Genomic DNA, 21,169 nt, shown 5'->3' on the forward strand with positions numbered 1-21,169 from the left:
TTTTTTATCAAGAGAAAAATGAATAACGTCAAGAAAACAAAACTCCAAACAAAAAAAGTAAAAAACCAAACCAAAACAATAAGAGACCAAAAACAAACAAACAAAAAAGAACAACCCCCCTTCCACCACCCCCCCCCCCCAAAAAAAAAAACAAAAAAAAAACCCCAAACAAACTAGCAAACAAATACAGGAACCGAAAAAAACTAAACAGAAAAAAACAACAAAAAAACAAAACAACAGCAACAAGAATAAAATCAGAAGAAAAAAACATACAAAACAAAAACAATAACTACCCCCCCCCCCCCCCCCCTCCCAAAAAAAAACGAGCTTTTATATAGGGCAATATCCACTTATAAATGTGTTCAAAGCGCAGGGACGAGACATCACGCTTGTGATGCGCCATTACAACGTTATTTTTTTTATAGACAAAGACCAGCCAAGGACTGATTTTACACCTGATTATAGTGAGACAATGTGAGTGAAGAGCTTTTCCCAATGCATGACTCTGTCTATTGCGCCGCTCGTCCCGAGAGGGACTCGAACCAGGGACCTACAAGCCCGAAGGCGAGTGACATAGCAAGAGACCTAAAAAAAAAAGAAAAGAAAAGAAGACAAATTCCACAACAAGCCCCAGTCACATCTCTAACGTGTTACATATTTTTAATTTTTGTGTGTGTTTTTTTTAAAAGAATTATCTTTATTTTTTCGTTTTCATTTTATAGGGTCGGGGTGGGGGGGGGGGGGGGGGCGTTTCCAGTGAAAATGACAGCAGCTGTGGATTGTAACGAGGTAAAGAAAGGGTTGCATTGTGATTCGTAGGGGATAGACTCTAGTCGTTAAAGGGTTAACAGGATGAGTGACAGGTATGGGGGGGGGGGGGGGAGGGGCGGAGACCTGGTGATAGTAGGGACGGGGGGTGCAGTTGTGGAAGAAAAGTTACTGAACGGTAGGGTGGGGGGGCGGGGGGGGGGGGAGGGAGGGGGGGGGGGGAAGAGTTATACCTACAAACAAGGCCAAGGAGTACGAGACATTTGGATAGTAGAAGAAAATTTGGAGGGGAGGGGGTAGGGGTAGGGGGAGGGGGATAAGAGTAGTGGGGTTTTTTTTTTGGGGGGGGGGGGGGGGGGGGGGGGGGGGGGCGGATGGATTAGTGGACACATTCTTGTCTTATGTAGCTTGTAAGAGAGATGCGTGCTGTACTGTATGTATGCATTAGAATTGTATATTAGACGGTTGACGTGGTCGCCTGAGACAGGAGAGAGAGAGAGAGAGAGAGAGAGAGAGAGAGAGAGAGAGAGAGAGAGAGAGAGAGAGAGAGAGAGAGAGAGAGAGAAATCAGTGAAGATGGTAAAGAGTTTTATAAAAGTCAACAAAAAAAAAAAATAAAAAAAAATTGTTAACTCATCAGAAATTTGGACTGAGATTTCACAGGATAGCAGGAATTTAGATAAGTTGCTGAATGGTTAAGGCATTGTACTGTGACCCGGACGGTCCTGGGTTCAAGCCACGTTTCAGGCATTCTCGTTTGTTTTTTGTTTTTTTTTTGTTTTTGTTTTTTTTCCTTGAGCAAGATTTTAACCCCCCAATATAGTAATAAAACTTTATTGTCCAAAAATATGGAAATTCATTTTGGTCCACATTGGTGCCAATATAAACTACAATTAATTATAGTATAGTGGGCATATAGATAGAATAAAGTTGACGTCACTCTGGTCTTTGTTAATGTTTTTTTTTTTTTTTTTGCCATCCACGTTTATGAGTAATACTCACTAAACGGTATTATCCAGACTATAAAAGTTCATGATCACACAGTTTTGTGTGTCGGTCCGTTATGTACTTCCGGATGGCAATGTTATGAACTTCTTGGCCAAGCGCATACTATCTATACACGGTTGGGGCGTAGCCATCGTTAAGCTATAGCCTGACACTGAAACCCAAAAAGACTGGCATTTTGACGTCATTATTTGGTTTTTGCACCGCCTTGTGAGTTGTCGTTAGTAGTGCTCATGGAAACAAGTGGTCCCATTGGTTGAATTATTGAATACAACTCATGATTTGTTTTCGATTGTGGCCAAAGACTGGTCTTCTGACGTAATTTTTTGGTCAGTGTCAGGCCATTACTTTACGATGGCTACGCTACAATCCAATCCGCACTGTTTGCAGCTTCAAAATTGAAGATAAAAGCTACATAATTTGTGTATTGTGGGATGTGTTTGGTTATAGGAAGTCAATGGCTCCCATCCTAAAAGAACAAAATATATCATAAATGAATTATAAATAAATAAATAAACGAATTTTAATCGATGGATTAATTGGATTCAGTAGTCTGATGTCACGCGCCCGGCAACGGCGGCCATATTGGTTCTAAACAAAGAAAATCATTACTTTCTATTCTTCATGCTGGCTAGAACTTTTCATTCCCTTTTCATATGCCTTGTGATCAGAATGTGTAAAAGTCAAAACATGATCAAATTGATGGGGTTTTTTTCCTCTGGATACGCGTTTAAGCTCGCCGGAGAAATATTTCATACGGCGTCCGCCATTGTTCCGATAGTTTAGAGCCAGTGTTACTAAGTTACCATGCATCATTAGGAAGGAAGTGACGTTACGACTGTTGAAGACTATTAAGGTAAATAATATACGATCTTCCACATAGAAACAAAATTATGATCATCTCCCTCTCAACCAAGGTAAATTTAAATCGTCTCAATGAGTCTCATCCCAGGACGAGCACAGATGTCTTCATCGAAGGAAACAGACAGTAACAATTTCTTGCTATCCTTCAGATAGGACTTTTGTCTGTCCCAAAGCACTTCCCCGTACTACTTGGTGAATATGTAAATAGGTGCGACTGCACCCGGACTGTTCCGTATGCGAGCCATTTTGGTGCCTGGAAACAAGATGATGTTTAGTCAATAGCCAAAGATTTTAGACGAGTTAATCGTTTATTGAGACGACAATGGGACTGGTTAAAATAGAGATCAAAAGAAGATCCAGAGAACTCTTTCCTTTTGACTAATAATAAATAATAATTGTGCTTTTATATAGTGAAATATCCCCTTAATATGCTCAAAGCGCTTTACAAGGGGTCCCTAACCAACAGCAACATTTAACATGTAGAACGAGAAATGACGCCTATTCTGCGATAATACAATTTTTTCCCGACAGAGACAACGCTGTTAACGGCCAGGTACTCATTTTACACCTGAGTACGGTGAGAGAATGTGAGTGAAGAGCCCTTTCCAAGGCTTAAGGACTCAACTATGCGCCGAGCGAGGCTCGAACTCAGGACCTTCCGATGCGAAAGCGAGTGGCATAACACTAAACCATATAGCCGCAAAAAGACTCGAACATATATGTCCCACCCAGTCACCAGTACAAAGCCCAAATGATTACCTGTGCCTAGTGTAAAGATGATTCACAATTAAAAAAAAAAATATGTTAGCTCTCTCAAACTCATGCGTTAAAAAAAACAAACTTGATCATTTATATAACATAATATCCACTAAACATGCTCAAAGCAGTTTACAACTGGTCAACAGCCAACAGCAAGAAAATAACATGTAGAACGAGATATCACGCCCGTATTGTAAGGCAATATTACAATTTCTTTCGCTGACACTGACAATGCAATGCTGTGAACGGCCAAGTACTCATTTTACACCCGAGTACAGTGAGAGAATGTAGGTAAAGCGCCTTTTTATATAAAAAAAAACTCAACCATGCACCGCTCATATGTTTTGTTTTTAAGGGTTTTATGGTGCTTGCAACACATTTTAGTTATATCAGCGCCAGTATATAGGAAGAAAATGGGATAGTAAAAAGTTCTAGAATTACAATTAAGGCTACCAAGAAAAAGTAAGACATAGGGGAACTGGGAACAAATAGAGATCAGATGTAGATTCCAAGAGCATATCACCAATGTACTTAGTTTGAGATCACCTTTAAGTCTCATCCGGACACAAGCACAAAATCCAACAAAGAGGAATACACTCAAATGCTTACATTATGTACATCATGCACCGCTCAGAGCAGGACTCAAACCTGAACCAATTGGTCCAAAGACGAGTGTCATACAACAAGACCACATAGCCGCACATATTACCGTTTCTCCCTGCAGAAAATATCAACTAGAATAAAGGAGAAATGTGTAATTGTAATACTAGGACATGTTACTATCAAAACCGTTTGAAATGTTTCAATAACAAATTCATCATACCATCAAAAACATTGCAAATAGAAATAGAATTTGCAAGTATTATCAAAATTCGATATTTAATTCCAACAGCATAGCGGCCAACTTTGCAAAAAGCTACAACGGGACACCCTAACGTGCACTACCGTCATTACCCAAAATGGCAGTTTGTTTAAAAAATAAATAAATAAATAAATCAGCTTTTATATAGCGCAATATCCACTAAATGAGCTTAAGAGCGCTTTACAATTGGCCACATTGAAGGAGATGTAGGACAAAAGATTGTTTTTAAGGGAAGAAAATGGGATAGACAAATTCTAGAATTACAATTAAAGCACCAAAGAAAAAGTAAGACAAAGGGAGACTAGGAACAAATAGGAATCAGATGAATATTCCAAGAGCATGCCATCAATGTACTTAGTTTGAGATCACCTATGTTTCATTGGAAACAAGCACAATATCCAATAAAGAAAAGAGGAATACACTCAAATGTTTACATTACACATTCAAAATAATAACAAATATTATAAAATGCATAACAGACCGATGGTTTACAAGGAAAAAATATCATCTCCCAAAACAATAACATACATTTGACCGTTTCCCTCCCAGTCAGGACAAAACCAAAGTAATCTCATTCCAAGACAAAAAAGAAAGCAAATTGGAAAGTATATATATAAGTGGGTAGAAGACACAGTAAGTGCCACCCTGCTCACAATGGTAGACCAGGAACCCCACACAGTAGGACAGAAGAGAGGACAAGACAACCAAGTCCCAACTCACATATGTTTTTGTTTTTAAGGGTTTTATGGCGCTTGCAACACATTGGGTCATATAAGCGCCAGTAAAAAAAAAGGGAGACAATGAGATAGTTAAAAGTTCTAAAAAGACAATAAAAGTACCCAAGAAAAAGGAAGACACAGGGGAATTGGTTCAAATAGGAAACAGATGTAGATTCCAAGAGCACACTGTCAGTGTACTTAGTTTGAGATCACCTAAAAGTCTCATCCAGACACAAGCACAGTTCCCACTAAGAGGAATACACTCAAATGTTTATAAATCATATGTTAAGAATTAAAAAAAAAATAACAATACATAACAGAGGGATGATTTACAAGGAAAGAAATATCATCTCCCAAAACTATATATTTCTGTTTCCCTCTCAGCCAGGGTATCCGGACAGGGCCAGGACAAAACCAAGTAATCTCATTCCAAGACTAAGACAGAAAGCAAGTTGGAAAACAGATTTAGGGGGAAAGAAGACAGTAAGTACCTCCCTGCCCACTATGGGAGGTCAAGAACCCCACCCAGCCCACTCATATATCAAAATTTAAAGCAAATGAACAAAGGATTGAACACAAGTGATGTAGTACAAATGAATTTCGTTTATTTACAAATATAAAATATGGTCATATTTGCAAAATCATAAGTTACACGGCATGGAAAACAGATTGAATCTGGTAATTATTTACATACAACAATTCTACAACATGCTTCAATCCGTATCAAATTTACAACAAACAACACATTAGTTACATCTTTTTCAACATGTAATGTTAGTTTTGTTTTAATAGTTAAAAACAGTACCTACTTCCAACACTTTTAGGTTATATCATTGCCCAACAAAAGAACGATGATACACCCGATACACGTGACAATAGGACAGATTTAGATTTTAGTGCCCGACATACTTGCATCATGGGCACTAAATCAAGCAGAAGACAAAATTGGGATCGGACAGTCCTCAACAATAATTTGAGGAAATCCAAAGTCTCAGACAGGACCCAGGAATGGAATTTCCACCAGAAGGGAGACACTCCGACCATTTCTAATATAAATTCAATCAGAAAAAAAAAAGGATTAACAAAGAACATAAAGAACCTTTCATAGATAACGCACACTTTTCACATCCGATTGTCTCGCCATTGCCTTCTGAAAGAAATCCACCAAGGGCCTAGCCAAACCAACTTTTCTCACTCTGGGACAAGAAAAAAAAAAAGAGCCACATACAAAACGACAAAAGAGACAGGAGAGGGGTAAGACTAAGACGACCCTATCAGAAACTCCGGTAACATCACATTTTCAGCACTTTAAAAGTCAAAGTTAATTAACAATGAAACATTGACGTCTTCATTAATCATTAAATAAAATATCAATGGTAGACAAATAATGTGTTAAAAAACTATTATGTGTTCATGCATCAACGTAAAAAAAAAATAAATCACATCAGTTAAAGCAGATCAAAGAGCTTGTCATTCATTCGACCATTGACTCAACTCGCTTTTCCCACAACTGTCGCAGGATGAGATGTTTGCAAGATAAGACTGATTCTGCAGGAGATGCAGGAATGTTTTGTTGTTTTTTTTTTTTAAAACGATTTTTAGCCAATTACTAAAGGACAATTGTTATTTTGATTTGACAAGTAATGAAAAAATAGCAAAAATTTACACATTTTAAAATCTTTGCTTTGATAAATCATAAAAAAGATGGACCAGTGTTGAGTTTTATTCAACGTAAAGGTTTCATCATTGTAGCTCAAATAATTTGTTCAGTGTGTTTTGAAAAGCCAATCTAACAGCCAGACATCGACAAATGTGACCCACCATCTCAAGTGGTATTATGCTGGAGTTGGATGCTAAAATTTTGATTTTTGTAACAAAAAACCCCCTAAAATTTCACATTTCTGGTAATTTTAACTTTAATATAGATCACCTGGTTGACCCCAACTATAATATCGTACCATTCTGAGATCATTAGTCACATATGTAAGATCTAAAATAGCCCAGACTCAAACGAGTGGAGTCAAATACCAACATTGCAAAGAAAAACAGAATTCAAAATGGTCAATTGTTCAACAATATGATACCTTGAAGACAAAAAGTTCCCCAATTGAAGTTTTTAATTCTATTTTTTCTACAAACTGGGTAATGGAACAATAAATAATCAAATTGCATCTTCTTTGCCTTTCCACAGAAGACAGACACACCCTTATCATATACATAAGTCAGTTTAATCTCACACAAGAATATTCATACTTAAAGATATCATATTCCTCAAGGATGAATATTCTTGTGTGAGATTAAACCGATTTTTGTATATGATCAGAAATGTCTATCTGTAACATCTGTGGCAAATATACTCCAATACTTATTTATTTGAAGAAAAAAACAAACCCATCAGTTTCTATGTTAAATAATGTAAAATGAACCAAAAAAAAATGGCGATCTTGCTCCAATAGAATAGCGGAATTCGTTTCTCAAAAATTCAGAAAAGTTTGGACAGTGATTCAACTTTGTCCACAATTTTTCATCCCTTTAAAAAGTTATAACTCCTAAAATTTTGGTGCTACATCGTCAGTTTTTGATTAATTAAAAAAAAAAATTTAACCTAGAGAAACTGATGAAAGCGACTTTTTTTTCCCACCCCCCCAAATAAATCAGTTCAGAAATGTTGGAGATGTGAGATGAACTGTTTCAATCCAAACGTATGCCAGGGGGAAAGCAAGGTTGAAAATTTAGTTTTAAGACTTCACCATAAATTTGAATTGCATAAAAGTAAAGAGAATTGAATTTTGTTTCTTAAACAGTATTATAAAAAAAAGAAAAAAAGAAAGAAAATATTGGTCATTTTTGTCTCTGAACTTCAGTGAAATCCTAATAAAGTCAACACCGCTGCACCTGAAAGATATGTTGACTTCATCCATTATTGTTGGAGCGCACTCGAATAAGGAAAAGAACAGTTGGGACCAACAAGAGATGCTGACTTCAAGCAGAAGTTGACATTAACTCACTCAACCCTAACACCGATTATATCCGTAGGATACCCGGGGTTACTTTTACCCCATGCCTATTTATTACATTTTCCTGAGACAAATTATAGGCGTAGTATCAAAGCTAATGTTCTTAATTTTTAGATGTATATGGTAGTTGAATAAAACTATCATGAATATGGTAGTTAAATAAAACTATCTATGCACATATTCATTTTTAATACATTTTTTCCAATTTTGAAAAGAGGCAAAAATCTCTAGGATTGAGTGAGTTTGACTTTATGTGGATTTCAATGCAAATTCTCTCACCTTGGCTTAATACCATTTAGAGGCAACAGGTTTCCTATATAGAGATGATGGAAGATAATGATAACAATCAACAACCTCATAAAAATAAAACAATCAACGCCTTGGATTTTTTAAAAACCTGGCATTAAAAGAAAACAATTGTTTTGGTTGAGAAATGATCTAACCTATCCCATGACTCAGACCTACCAAATGAATTGAAATAACCATCTTCTTTTCAAACGAATTGTCATTTAAGACTGTCTTAGTACCAAATTAAATCTGAAAACGATTTAGGATTTAAATAGCAATATTTCAAAAATATTTGTATATATCTATATCACTTATCAAAACACAAGTGGCAAATCTCAATGCAAAGAGAGTTAAAATTCCGGACATTTCAAAATCTAACCTCCTTAATCCTACTCTTCACAACAATGACAATCGAATCAGAAATTACAATTGAAAATTTCCAATCCTCCTGAAAAAAATAAAAACCAACAAAAAACTATACTAATTATAAGCAATAATCAGTTATAAGAAATATGGGGTCTGTGTTCTGGGGGGAATAACTCTCTCATTATCGGGTACGGCCCTGAAGAGCTTGGCCACGTGTTGTTTGGAATCTGGGAAAGACAAGACGGCAGCAATATTTCCACACCGGTAGCAGTAGTTGGGGGCCGACCAAACTGTCACCAACTTTTCATCAAACATGAACTTGTAACCTTAAAATTGAAATACAGTAAGAGAGACAACAAAATATATTAAAATTTTATGATATAACCAGAGAATCAGACTTTCATTATCTTAATAATATTTTTAAAAAATAAAAAAAATTTTAAAAAAATTAAAGAAAGAAAAAAAAAACAGAAAAAAAACAACTAAATTAAACTTGGTCGTGAATTGCCTAATTTGAAACATTTAACTTGTCCCCCTCCTCCCTTCCGTCCCAGTCGTAATAAATCATGTTAAGAATTTACAGTTAAAATTGTTTGTGTGGCCAGTAGAACATGGCATGGTTTGTTATCAGCATAGCCTGGCGGTATACAGTTTCATTTTGAAGTAAGGACTAGCAAAGTTGTTGGGTGGCAACGATCCTAAAAGTATTACAATGGGAGCTGGATTCAGTGAGGGATTTATAAATCCCAGAATCTTAGCAGAATAATACTTTCTTAGAAAATAAATACAACAATATATGAGGTCATAAATATACATTCAACAAGGTCATTTCAGCCAGAGAAATGCAACCCACAAAGTGATATAAAAGTTTTCACTGGCGGGAATCCCATTATTTATTTTGTTCTCCTTAATTTAAAAAAAAAAAAAAAAAAAAAAAGCCAAGAAGATTTGCTGTGCAGTCAAGTGTCTCTCAAGGGAGATAACTTTCTCATAAATAAGCTTGAAAAAGTTTCATTAGTTATATCCCTTGTCGCAGACCAAAGTCACAGTTGACAAGGTCGGAGGTCCTGACCCAAAAACCCTGTAAAATCTGATTCCACCATATATATCCTTAGGCAAATTCCCCTTCTCATCTAAGAAATGAGGACAACCAGACTGCAGAGGCAGTGATGAATATTAGTTATGCTTTTGAAAAAAAAAAGTTTCAATAAGGCGGCAAGTAACTAGCATTGCATCAAATGGAAGTTTGATTAATTCTATTCAGGGGTTATACAGGACTTACAACACTCATACAGTGGAATTATCATAAAATCAACACTCACAAAGTCGTCACCTCATGTTGGTCCCAAACAATCTACTCTTTACATAGGTATGGGCCATTGACAATGGATAAAGCCAACCTTGCTTTTCAAGTAAAGTAAACTTTCTGGTCCCAGTGAATCCACTGTACTTCATTTCATTAACTCACTCAACCCTAACACCGACTATATCCGAAGTTTGCCAGGGTTATCTTTACCCCATGCCTATTATTACATTTTATGAGACAAATTATAGGCGTAGTATCAAAGCTAATGTTTTTAGTTTTTACATGTGAATGAGAGTTGAATAAAACTATCTATGTACATGCTCATTTTTAAATACTTTTGTTCCAATGTTGAAAAGTAGCAAACATATCTACGGTTGAGTGAGTTAAAAGATACAAGGTGGGATAGTCAAAAGATTAAAAAAAAACCAAAAAAAAAAACAAAAAATTAAAACAAAAAATAAAGAAGTCCAACAACCTACCTTCATTCACCAGCTGATGAGCTCTACATATCAAATTCAGATTGTTGAGGGTTACAAACTGCAGAGGGGGGAAAAAAAGAAGAAAACATGAAAAAGGTAATTTATAGGGCAGGGATGTAGGGGGTGGGGATGGGACGGAGAAAAGAAGTAGAATTATAACAAAAGTAAATATTTGAATATATTTCCAGGACATGTTACTATCAAAACATTTTAGAATGCATCAGTAACAAATTAATCATACCATCAATAATATTGCAAATAGAAATAGATTTTTTTTTTTTAATCTGTCCCCTCTGCCCACCCTAGCAATGACTGGGTAGATGTATCTCATAGATCTGACAGAAAGTATTTGTAATGGACAAGCACCCTATCGAAAGGGGAAGTAACTAATTATTACTGCCCATAGAACAGAAACCGGAATGTTCTCTAGCCTTCTGGACCTCATAGGTCTGCAGGACAACTACACATTATACAGCAACAACCCACCTCCTGTGTGACTTTAGCTCCAAACAACCATCCTGCCCCTCTAGGACTCATGGCCCACGTATCCACATCTTCAGGATCTGACCATACCAAATCTGGATGGAAAGAAAAAAAAAGTAAAATCAAGCGTATAGTAATCAGTGCCAAAAATATCAACACATTTTCTTTAAGAGAATAAAGTGAAAACTAACCCTTCCAGAAGTAACTAACATAAAATCTTATAACATCTTTGTGAAAAAAAAAATCGAATTGAAACAATAACAAATGGTAGGAGGTTTCCCCTCCTATTTTACACAAATTATATGGGAAAAAAAAAAAGAAAAAAGAAGTTCTCTTTACACCTACTGTGCCGGCAAGAATATCAACAAATCTGAAATAGTTCAGCTTTGAAACACATTGACAGCTTATGCTTGATAAAATTGCCTTCATTTTTCATAAGGGAAAATACTTCTTTTAGGTCTTTTTCATAAAAATAAATTTAAAAAAAGACTAAGATAATCAATCCATGTGTCAGCCAACGTACAGAGCTGCAAATTGAGCAATCAAGGCCAAACTCTTAGTTCAAGTTTATATATTAAAAAAAAATCGGGACTAAAACCAGGTCACTCATGTGTGGTCTTATTCACTCTGTCAACCTTGGAGAAATACTACATCTACCATCTTACTAAGATTCTTAGTTATAAGATGGATGAATTGGTTGTTTGAGAGTCCAACCAATCAACCCAATACTAGGCTTAAAGCATTTCATGTTTGGCATGGTCAATCATGCAACAGATCGCCTAATGTGACAACAAATCCCCGAGATCAGTTTCCTTCTTACCACAAAAAGCTCCTTTGTGTGGAATCTCCTGACATCTCTCTATGGTTCTGATCTGGTCGATGGTTTTGATGTCGGGGGAGAGACCTCCATGGACACATAGAATCACCTCATCGATTATCTGTCATCAAAATAATGGAGAATAAAGACATTGGTAAATAAAAATGAAAGGCTTCTCTAAACCTGCAGTGGGTTATCTTTATTTGAATCTCTGACAAAATATGAATTATTTAAAATTGATGCTAAAAGAAAATGACATCAAGTGAATTTAGAAAACTAAGACGATGGAAACAATCCAAATTTCATAACTTTTGCTGATTTGAATATTGACATATGATCAAGAAAATGGGGGGGGGGGGGGGGGGGGGGGAAATGGCAACAAAAGTAGTATGGAAAGCCCCTTAATGTGTGACAAAGTTTTTGACTTTAGGGAATCAATTGATCAAAGTCCTCTGCTTGTAATGCACTCGACTCATTCCTGAGTGAGAACTGCATATGGACAGTGATGGATATTGTAAAACAGCTAGTACGAAATGAGAACTTAAAAGGTGAATTGTACTGTATAAAAGGGAAATTTGACTGGGGTAATAAATGAAAGGAAGTGGAGCATTTTGATGCTCACTGGTCATTCAGAAACCATGGAAACACACTATATATATATCTACAACTATTTAAAAATTGATGGGTTAAGCATCAATTCCAAAATGTGTACTTAGACTTGCTTTTAAAATACAAAACAAAACAATAATCATCTCACATTCAAATCAGAACCATGAATTGAACATGGAGTACTTACAGCAGCAATGGTAAGAAGATCAAAGACTCTACAACAATAACGCCATGCATTGGCATTGCCATATTTGGTCTGGCACTCATCTGGAGGAGCAAATAACATAGACGTGAATGGAATGAAATAAGTTTCTACATGAGACATATTAAAAATCATCTATGGGGTCATATAGCATATATAAATTGATCCAAGACAATACATTCTTGGCACATTATAAATATTTCGAATAAATCACTATGACAGACTTGAAAAATAATAACTCTTGTGGCATTTACATTTTCCTTTCATTTAAAATTTTTTCTTTTTTTATTTTCAAAAATTAGTTCACATTTTCATTTAAAGAAAGATCCTACAAAAACAGAGCCACAATAAAATGCTTAGGTTTGGAGATGAATAAGACTAGAGGTGGAGAATTCACTCTTTCAGCGCCATTGGCAGAACTGTGCGACCAGAGCAGAATCTGTTCTAATGGCCAATGTCCGCACAGTGTGGCCAGTCTTGAAAGGCAAAAATAATAATGTAATCCAATCCTACTTTCTACAAAACTACTATAAATTGAACCACTGGTATCATTTCTTTTATCAGAACATTCAATTGGCCCAAGGGGGTATTTTAATTAAGATATTGCACCAAATTCGAATGCCGCTTTGTATTTGTTTGTCATTCTCATGCTGCCTCAATCAAGTGTCAGCCATTTTGTGAGGGAAATGCGAATATAGCATCATCGCTGAAAGGAGTTAAGGACTGTCCAACTAATCAAAAGTGAATTTTTCTAAAACGATTCCTTAAATCATTAAATAAATTTTAAAAAGTAACTAAGGCCAGATAGTAATCAATGAGTCTAATCTTCTTTTATACTTGAATATATATCATATCCACATGAACCCGACAAACAATGAAATTTTATTATTCTATCATGTTTGTGTGCCTTTATAAATTTGAAATAAAGTTAGTGATATTCATTAAGTTGATGATAAATAAGGTTTCACAGAAAACAATTCTACACTGATTGGCAAGCGAAAAAAAAAAAAAAGCCAAAATCCAATAAAGTGATATTTACCACATAAAATCAGTCTAGTTGACTGGTCAAACTCCAATAAAGTGATATTTATCACATAAAATCAGTCTTAGTTGACTGGCCAAAATCCAATAAAGTGATATTTATCACATAAAATCAGTCTTGTTGACTGGCCAAAATCCAATAAAATTATATTTATTGCATAAAATCAGTCTTAGTTGACTGGCCAAAATCCAATAAAATAATATTTATTGCATAAAACCAGTCTTAGTTGACTGTGGATAGAACCTCAAGACTGCTGTTGAAATATAATCTTCTCTTGGAGAATTTTATAAAGTTTCTAGCATTGAAAATGGAGACAACACACTTGTAAATCTTAAAATATATTGACTTTACGAAAAATTATTTCTTACCATAAAACCCGTATATCTGGGTAATCTGACGACTTTCATGATTTCCTCTCAACAAGACAATCTTATCAGGCCATCTGTACAAAATCATAGTATAAGATTAAAGAAGGTTTTACATCTGTAGCAGTTGAGGACTTTTTACCAATAATAAATTGTCTGAGTTATACCTTTTTTAACGAACCCATCACTACCAACAGCCATTTACTCGTTCACACTTGATAATAATGCAGATACTAACAGTTAGATATTTTTAAAGTACAGGGAAGTGGCATTTATATTACATGTTTAAAAAAAGAAAAAGAAAAAGAAAAGAAAGAAAGAAAATATTCAAAAAGCAATGAAAATGACAGTGCCATCTTTCACTGTCAATATTAATTACATTTTCATGAATGAATGAACAAATCTCCCCCCTACCACCCCACCGACCGAAAAAACAAACAAAAGCAAATACTTCCAAAAAATGTACACTTATTGCAATTAAATTAATTTTGTGAACTTTTTGAGGAACACAAATTCCACATCTTTGTGAATAAATTCTGTTTTCTAAATGACCAACAAAATGAACATCCCCACCCCCACTAAAAATAAAACAAATAAATAAAACCAAAAACAGGGAAAATTCAACTTACTTGGCTTTTAAGGTCAACAAAAGTGTAAATGTTTCCAAACTGAAATATCCTCTGTCGACAAAATCACCCTGGGAAAAAAAATATAGGAGTAAATGTTTTTGATCATCCCTTGAAAAGTTAAGGCTTTTAAACAAAATGTTAAATCATAATTTCACATAACAATCAACAGGTTGTAATCTTAAACCTATCTTTTTGCCTAGGTAAATCGCTATTGCTGTTTTTGACAATAAACATTATAAGATGTGATGTCAGATTATTACTAAATCGAAAACTGCCTGTAACGGCTTGATCATTTTTATTTCTCGTGAAATGAAAAGAGAAATTTTCTTTCATTTCTTTCTTATCATACTTATAACAAGTAATTTCACCCATAATAAATCAAAGTAAAGAAAAACAAGTCTAGAAAATACTGATTGTTCAATTTCGAAATGATTCAAACTGTCTCAGGCTGAGCGATAATAATAATAATAATAATAATAATAATACTAATATACAATAATAACAATAATAATAATACTAATATACAATAATAACAAAAGTCATTTTTATATAACAATAGATAGCATTTCTCGCAGCACATCACCAATACCATTTCCATGCACTTTACATCCATACAATGACACATTCATAATCAAAACACACACACACACACGCACACATAAATCATAAAACAAATAAAATACTGTAAATGAATCTGAAAGGGCTTTTACCAGTCCTTCTTTTTGATTATTTTTAGTTTTATTTTAGATAACAAAATTAAGAAGAAAAAAAATTTAATAACTTAAATTTTGTTCCTACCATAAATATATAATTTGTGTCTGGCATCTCGCCTCCAGTCTTGAAAAGTTCTTTTAAATCATAGAACTGAAAAAGAGGGGAATAAAAGACAGTCAAAATTACAAACAACAATAGAACTGTGATTAAAACAAAAACTTGAGCTTTTATATAGCGCAATATCCACTAAACATGCTAAAAGTGCTTTACAAAGGGTCCATGACAAACAGCAACATGTAACATGTAGAATGAGACATAACACCTGTTAGGCGATAATACTTTGTCCAGACAGAGACAATGCTGTTAACGGCCAGGTATACATTTTACACCTGAGTACGGTGAATGTGAGTAAAGAGCGTTTTCCAAGGACTCAACTATACACCGAGCACGGCTCGAACCCAGGACCTTCTGACATGATCCAAAAGTGAGTGTCATACCACTAGACCACATAGCCGCACATAATAAGAATTATCACATATATATCAGATCTGTCATATAAGAGACAGCAGTCAAAATAGTCTGAAAACCATTCACAGAAACCATGACACATGATATGTTTTAAGTCAATACGACTTCATAAAGTGCAAAATGATGATTAAAATGAAGGAAAATAAAAATTTATTTAAAAAAGGAGAAAAAGAAAGAAAAATAATTAACTGGGACAGAACAGGGAATTATAAAAAAAACAACATGATCATAGGTATTACAATGACACCACTCCTTTCCTATGCTTAAGGAATATATATAAGAATAAAAGCAAAAGATTTAAGTCTGCAATCACAAGCACAAAATCATAATGATTTCATCGGGATATAATAATATACTTCTCAGTTCAAAGCTTTTCACCATCCGACTGATTATGCCATTCACTGTAATATTTTTAAAAAATTACTTCTCTACTTAGAATTTATCATACACCTAGCAGCTTCAACAAACAATCATGTTCTGTTATCACCCGAGGGGTAAATTATAAAGGTAAAAGTAAAAAGCCATTGCAACAAATATCAGGTTACAGTGAAATCAAGTCCTGTCTGTAAATGATTTTAAAACAAAATAAAGTTTAAAATGGTAAAAGTTTTACCTGTCCGTGAATATCCCCACACACGGTGACTGGGGTGGTTACTGGCTGGACATTGGATTCTTCCAGAAGCAACTCACAGACCATGTCACACAGTTTCTGGAACAAAAATATTTACAACATAAAACTGCTGTGATTATTGCCCGACATGTCTGCCAATGAAGAAAAACGATTATTGACAGACAGTGTCTGGCAGATACTTTTTTAAAACTCCGCTCCTTTATACATATATCCAAATTCCAGAATATTGAAAGTTTCTTAACGCACATAGAAATAGGTAAAGTTAATAAAATATTAATAAAAGTATAAAATTACCCATCAATAAAACAGTCGATAGATAGGAGGTTATTATATATATATATATATATATAATATGCATCGACATTCATGTGGATGTCATGGCCGAATGGGTAAGTCGTCTGCCTTAGGAGGCTTGTTGGAATCGATGCTGTGTGTTCAAATCCTGGTTCTGCCACTTTTTTCTTCTTTTTTTTTTCTCTTTGTCTTCTTTCTACAGAGAGTTACAAATGACAAATGTCCTTTCTCCTCCCCCCCCCCCCTCCCTCCTTTTTTTTCTTTTAAATCTTTTCTCTCTCTCTCTCACTTTTGGTTCATTATAAGATTGCAAATTGTAATATTTGTCCCAACTCCGATTTAAAAAAGTATATAGAGAGTATGCAGTGAGTGCTAAGGGAGTTAATTTGTGACATTGATTACAGTACAGATTTCTTCAAAATAGCGATCAATACTTTCAACACAATGGACACTGTATCGAAAAAAAAGCTTCAAAGAAAAAATTGACAGAGTGAATGGGATTGATCCATATCACATAAAATAATTAAAATAATGATGATGATAATAATAATATCTTAAAATTCATATATAAGCTAGACAATTTTCCACCATCTTTGCTTCCTTGTTTTGATAGCTATTTTCATGACAAAAGTAAAAGTTAAAGTTAAAAGTAAAAGATCCATGGTGAAAATACAAATTGAAAGGGGGGGGGGGGGGTCTGCCGTAAGCTCCTACATCCCCAGTATTCTTGTTTTTCTAGTAGGACATTTGGGAGGGGGGGGGGGAACTTTTTCTTTTTAAATTAAAAAGTTTCACCCCTCCCAAAGCCAAACCCCCTACTAGAACAAGAATACTGGGGATGTAGAATTGTAGAATTAGGGAGTTTAATAGAAATTCTAAATGTACCTCACACACTTGAAACCAATGTCATATGAAAGAGCTGGCAACACAGATTACAAAACAGTTTGAATTTTGTTTCTATCTTGATTAGAAATGTAGGTACGGCAGTTCAAAGTCTGAAATTTCAGACCGATTTTTACCCCAAAATTACCATTGCAAAGTTGTGACCGAAATTGCGTGATGTTAATAAAAAATGGTTAAAACAGTCAATGTGGAGTTCTTATCATATATATTGTATACCAAAATGTTCGTCTTATTATCGAGGACAATGCATTTACATTAATAAAGAGGAAGATAAACATTTCAAATTAACACATTATTACATAATATGACGCAAATGTGACATAATAAAAAACTCGGCTAGACGTAAGAAATAATTTGCTATATCACTTTTGGATTCATCCCTAATATCTCACTGAAACAATTGCAAACAATTCCCCTCTTTGAATTAATACATAGAGAATAAAAAAGGGTTTGAGAGTATTTAAATGAAAAGATATAAACATGTTGTGTAATGACATAATGAGTTTATTTTTACCTATGGCAATTTAATTGCATATAAATAAAATGGTAGATTGAAAAAGTTCAAATAAATTGAAACAGATTCCCTATTATAATTAGAAGGAAAGTTCTGGCTTTTAATACTTAAAAAAATTCTGCTGAACCACTTTGGGTTTATTGCTATTACATCATTTGAACTGACAATTAATATAATTTTATCCCCCCCCCCCCTTCTCTCTCAATGTATGGGGGTGTCAAAACTAATAGAACTTCTTACCATAATAATTATTAAGGCTAAGGCCTTTAGAATATGGATACAAATGATAAACATATCTAAACATATGGGAAAGAAACTTGATGACTTGATGGCAAAGTAAAATAAAATTAAATTAAAGGAATTGGTATTTTTAAAATATCGATATCATTAATATCGGATTTCACAAAGAGAAGAAATATACGAACTTTTAAGACAAAAACTATAAAATGCCTATATATAAAGTTGGAAAGTATGTATTCAAAATAAAAACATAGTAAATAATAGTACTGAAAATATTATGGACTAAATTTAACATAATAATACATAACTAAATTTAAAATACCGATATCGTTCGGCAGCCATGATGAGAAGATAATGTAAACAAGGCATTTCGGCGCAGAGTTAAAAGGTGTCTGCGCATCGATATAGAGCCCTGAAATTTGGCATGAATAAAGTTTAGATGTTATTCTAAAAACAAGCCTTTAAATTTTTAAAACACACACGGTAAATAAAAAAATAAATGCTGCATTTGAAAGTTGCCAAATTTTAACTTCTTATAACTTCTGGAATTATTAATGGATTTTTCCTTAATTGGCACCATTTAAAAGGAAATTGAAAGACGAAAATAATGATACCAAAATATCTGCGATATTCCTCTTTATAACGAAGTTATGCATCTTTAATTGAACCCCCCAAAACGCGAACGGCAATTTCCAGTCACAACTTTCCTATGGGCGAGTTGGGTCAAAATTTGACTGCCACTGCTGCTGCCTAAGAATGTAGGCGTAGTCGTAGGAGCTTTTGGAAGGCCTTCCAAAAGAAATGCTAGCACGAGAAGCCTTCAGAAGGCCTCCCCTTGGCTAGATTAAATTGCCTTCAACCTTGATTTAAGGCTTGAATTAAACATTTACTCAACTCTCTAACTTTTTTAAAAACACTTCAACTTCCACTTACTTCATCAAGTCAAGGCTAACTCAAGTTCAAGTTCAAGACCAAGATTCAATGATATTGATTATAAATTCGGACAGAGAGACTGTCCAAAAAAAGTTGATAAGAAAGAAATAGTTAAATTTTAAAGACTATCAGTCTGTCTCTCTAAAAACACCGAATGAGAATGTTGAAATGAAGCTAACGTTAAAGTTGAAGTCGAAGCGTTACGAATTACGAAACTTGAGGGACAAGAGAATGAGAATCGAGAACACCCAATCAAATAGCAACTCCCCTTATCCATCTTCATTCATAACCAGTGACCTAGCCCTCGGATAAGACGTTTGATTGTTTTAATAAATATTAAATAAGTACGATAACAAGTACAAATAAATACCTTCAAATCATTTTCAGGAAGATATTTGCATTCTTTTGCAACTTCTATCCAGTTGTCGATGTTCGCCATCTTGAACTTTGATTAGTAATTTACCTTCTCTTCAGAGAGAAAAGAGGTCGAAAATTATTATTCCATACAGATAACTAGTAAACAAAATACTCTTTGGAGCAATAATGACAATCATCACCATCATCGTCGTCGTCGTCATCATCATCATAAACATCATCATCATCATCATCATCTTCATCATCATCATCCTCACCATCGTCATCATTATCATCGTAATCGTAATTTTTCTTTCTTGCTTTGTCTGGCACCTTTCTACACACTTGTTCAGATCGTTATCTTACCCCGGTACCTGCTCCATAATTTCTTAATTAACACAAAAATTGAACATGAGAGAACGAGGACAGTGACATTTTTGTTTTTTAAAATATCAAATTGAGATATTCGGGAGAAGGCATTGGTATATTATAAGATTAAGATCTGGAAAAAAAAAATACGTATGAAACAGTCAGACAACTCAAGGAATGAAAGTGCAAGATAAAAAAAAACATATTTAAAAAAATCAGCCTGCCTCGACTGGGGATCGAACCTTAGACCTTCAGATTACCGGTAAACAGGGGATTTTAACCCTCTCCTTACCAGCGATGTTCAAGATGTTCCCCGAAACGTCACACCTAACTAACACAAAATAGATTTTTATCACTCAGACATAATAGCAGTAAAATTCTTGCGATACATAGTTTCTGTAGCAAAACATGTTCTACAACACACTGTTCATTTTCTTTAAATTTTATGATGTACAAAATCAATTTGAATAATAAAAAAGTTGATTGTATCGTAACGAATGTGACGATTTTCCAATAGTTGGTAAGGAAAGGGTTAAGATCGATCCCCCGTCTAGGCAGTCTGTTTTTTTTTTTGTGCTTTTTTCTTTTTTGGATGTTTTTTTTTCCTTCTCTCCTCGTATTGTTCTTTCTTGTTTTGTCTGGCATAAATTCATTCATCCACACTTTTACAAATCTTTAAAGTGATTCGGTGACTGGGTTTTTTTTTTTGGACTCACTCGTAGCAAGTAGGTACTTTGCTATAGACTTGCATCAAATGCTCGAAGTAAGCAGTTATCACTTTCCATTTTTTTTTAAATGGAGCTATTATATAGCGCAATATCCAATAAACGTGCTCAAAGCTCTTTACAAGGGGTCCTTGTCGAACAGCAACATTTAACATTTGGGACAAGACATGACGCCTGTAAGGAGATATTATAATTATTTTCGGACAGAGACAACGCTGTTAATGGCCATGTACTCATTTTACAACTGAGTACAGTGAGGGAATGTGAGTAAAGATTGTTTTCCAAGGACTCAACTATGCGCCGAACGAGGCTCGAACCCAGGACCTTCCGATCCGAAAGCCAGTGTCATACCACTAGACCGCATAGCCTCATTTTAAGCTGCAG

General features: G+C 34.7%; 1 protein-coding gene across 1 annotated transcript; it reads right to left on the reverse strand.

Moving 5' to 3' along the window:
* Positions 1 to 5,560: 5,560 nt before the first annotated feature.
* Positions 5,561 to 19,814, reverse strand: LOC144958735 (serine/threonine-protein phosphatase 6 catalytic subunit). The gene is made up of 10 exons (XM_078890905.1): positions 19,708 to 19,814; positions 16,436 to 16,531; positions 15,379 to 15,444; positions 14,581 to 14,648; positions 13,955 to 14,028; positions 12,530 to 12,609; positions 11,737 to 11,854; positions 10,920 to 11,011; positions 10,434 to 10,491; positions 5,561 to 8,974 (listed from the first exon to the last, which is right to left on the reverse strand). Exons 1-10 carry the CDS (start codon positions 19,774 to 19,776, stop codon positions 8,784 to 8,786), a joined length of 912 nt encoding a protein of 303 aa, XP_078747031.1. The 5' UTR covers positions 19,777 to 19,814; the 3' UTR covers positions 5,561 to 8,783.
* Positions 19,815 to 21,169: the final 1,355 nt, after the last annotated feature.

The sequence above is a fragment of the Berghia stephanieae genome, chromosome 13, assembly GCF_034508935.2.
Source record: "Berghia stephanieae isolate SIO BIC M18660-M18661 chromosome 13, UCSD_Bste_1.3, whole genome shotgun sequence".
In the NCBI taxonomy this organism is placed as follows: domain Eukaryota; kingdom Metazoa; phylum Mollusca; class Gastropoda; order Nudibranchia; family Aeolidiidae; genus Berghia; species Berghia stephanieae.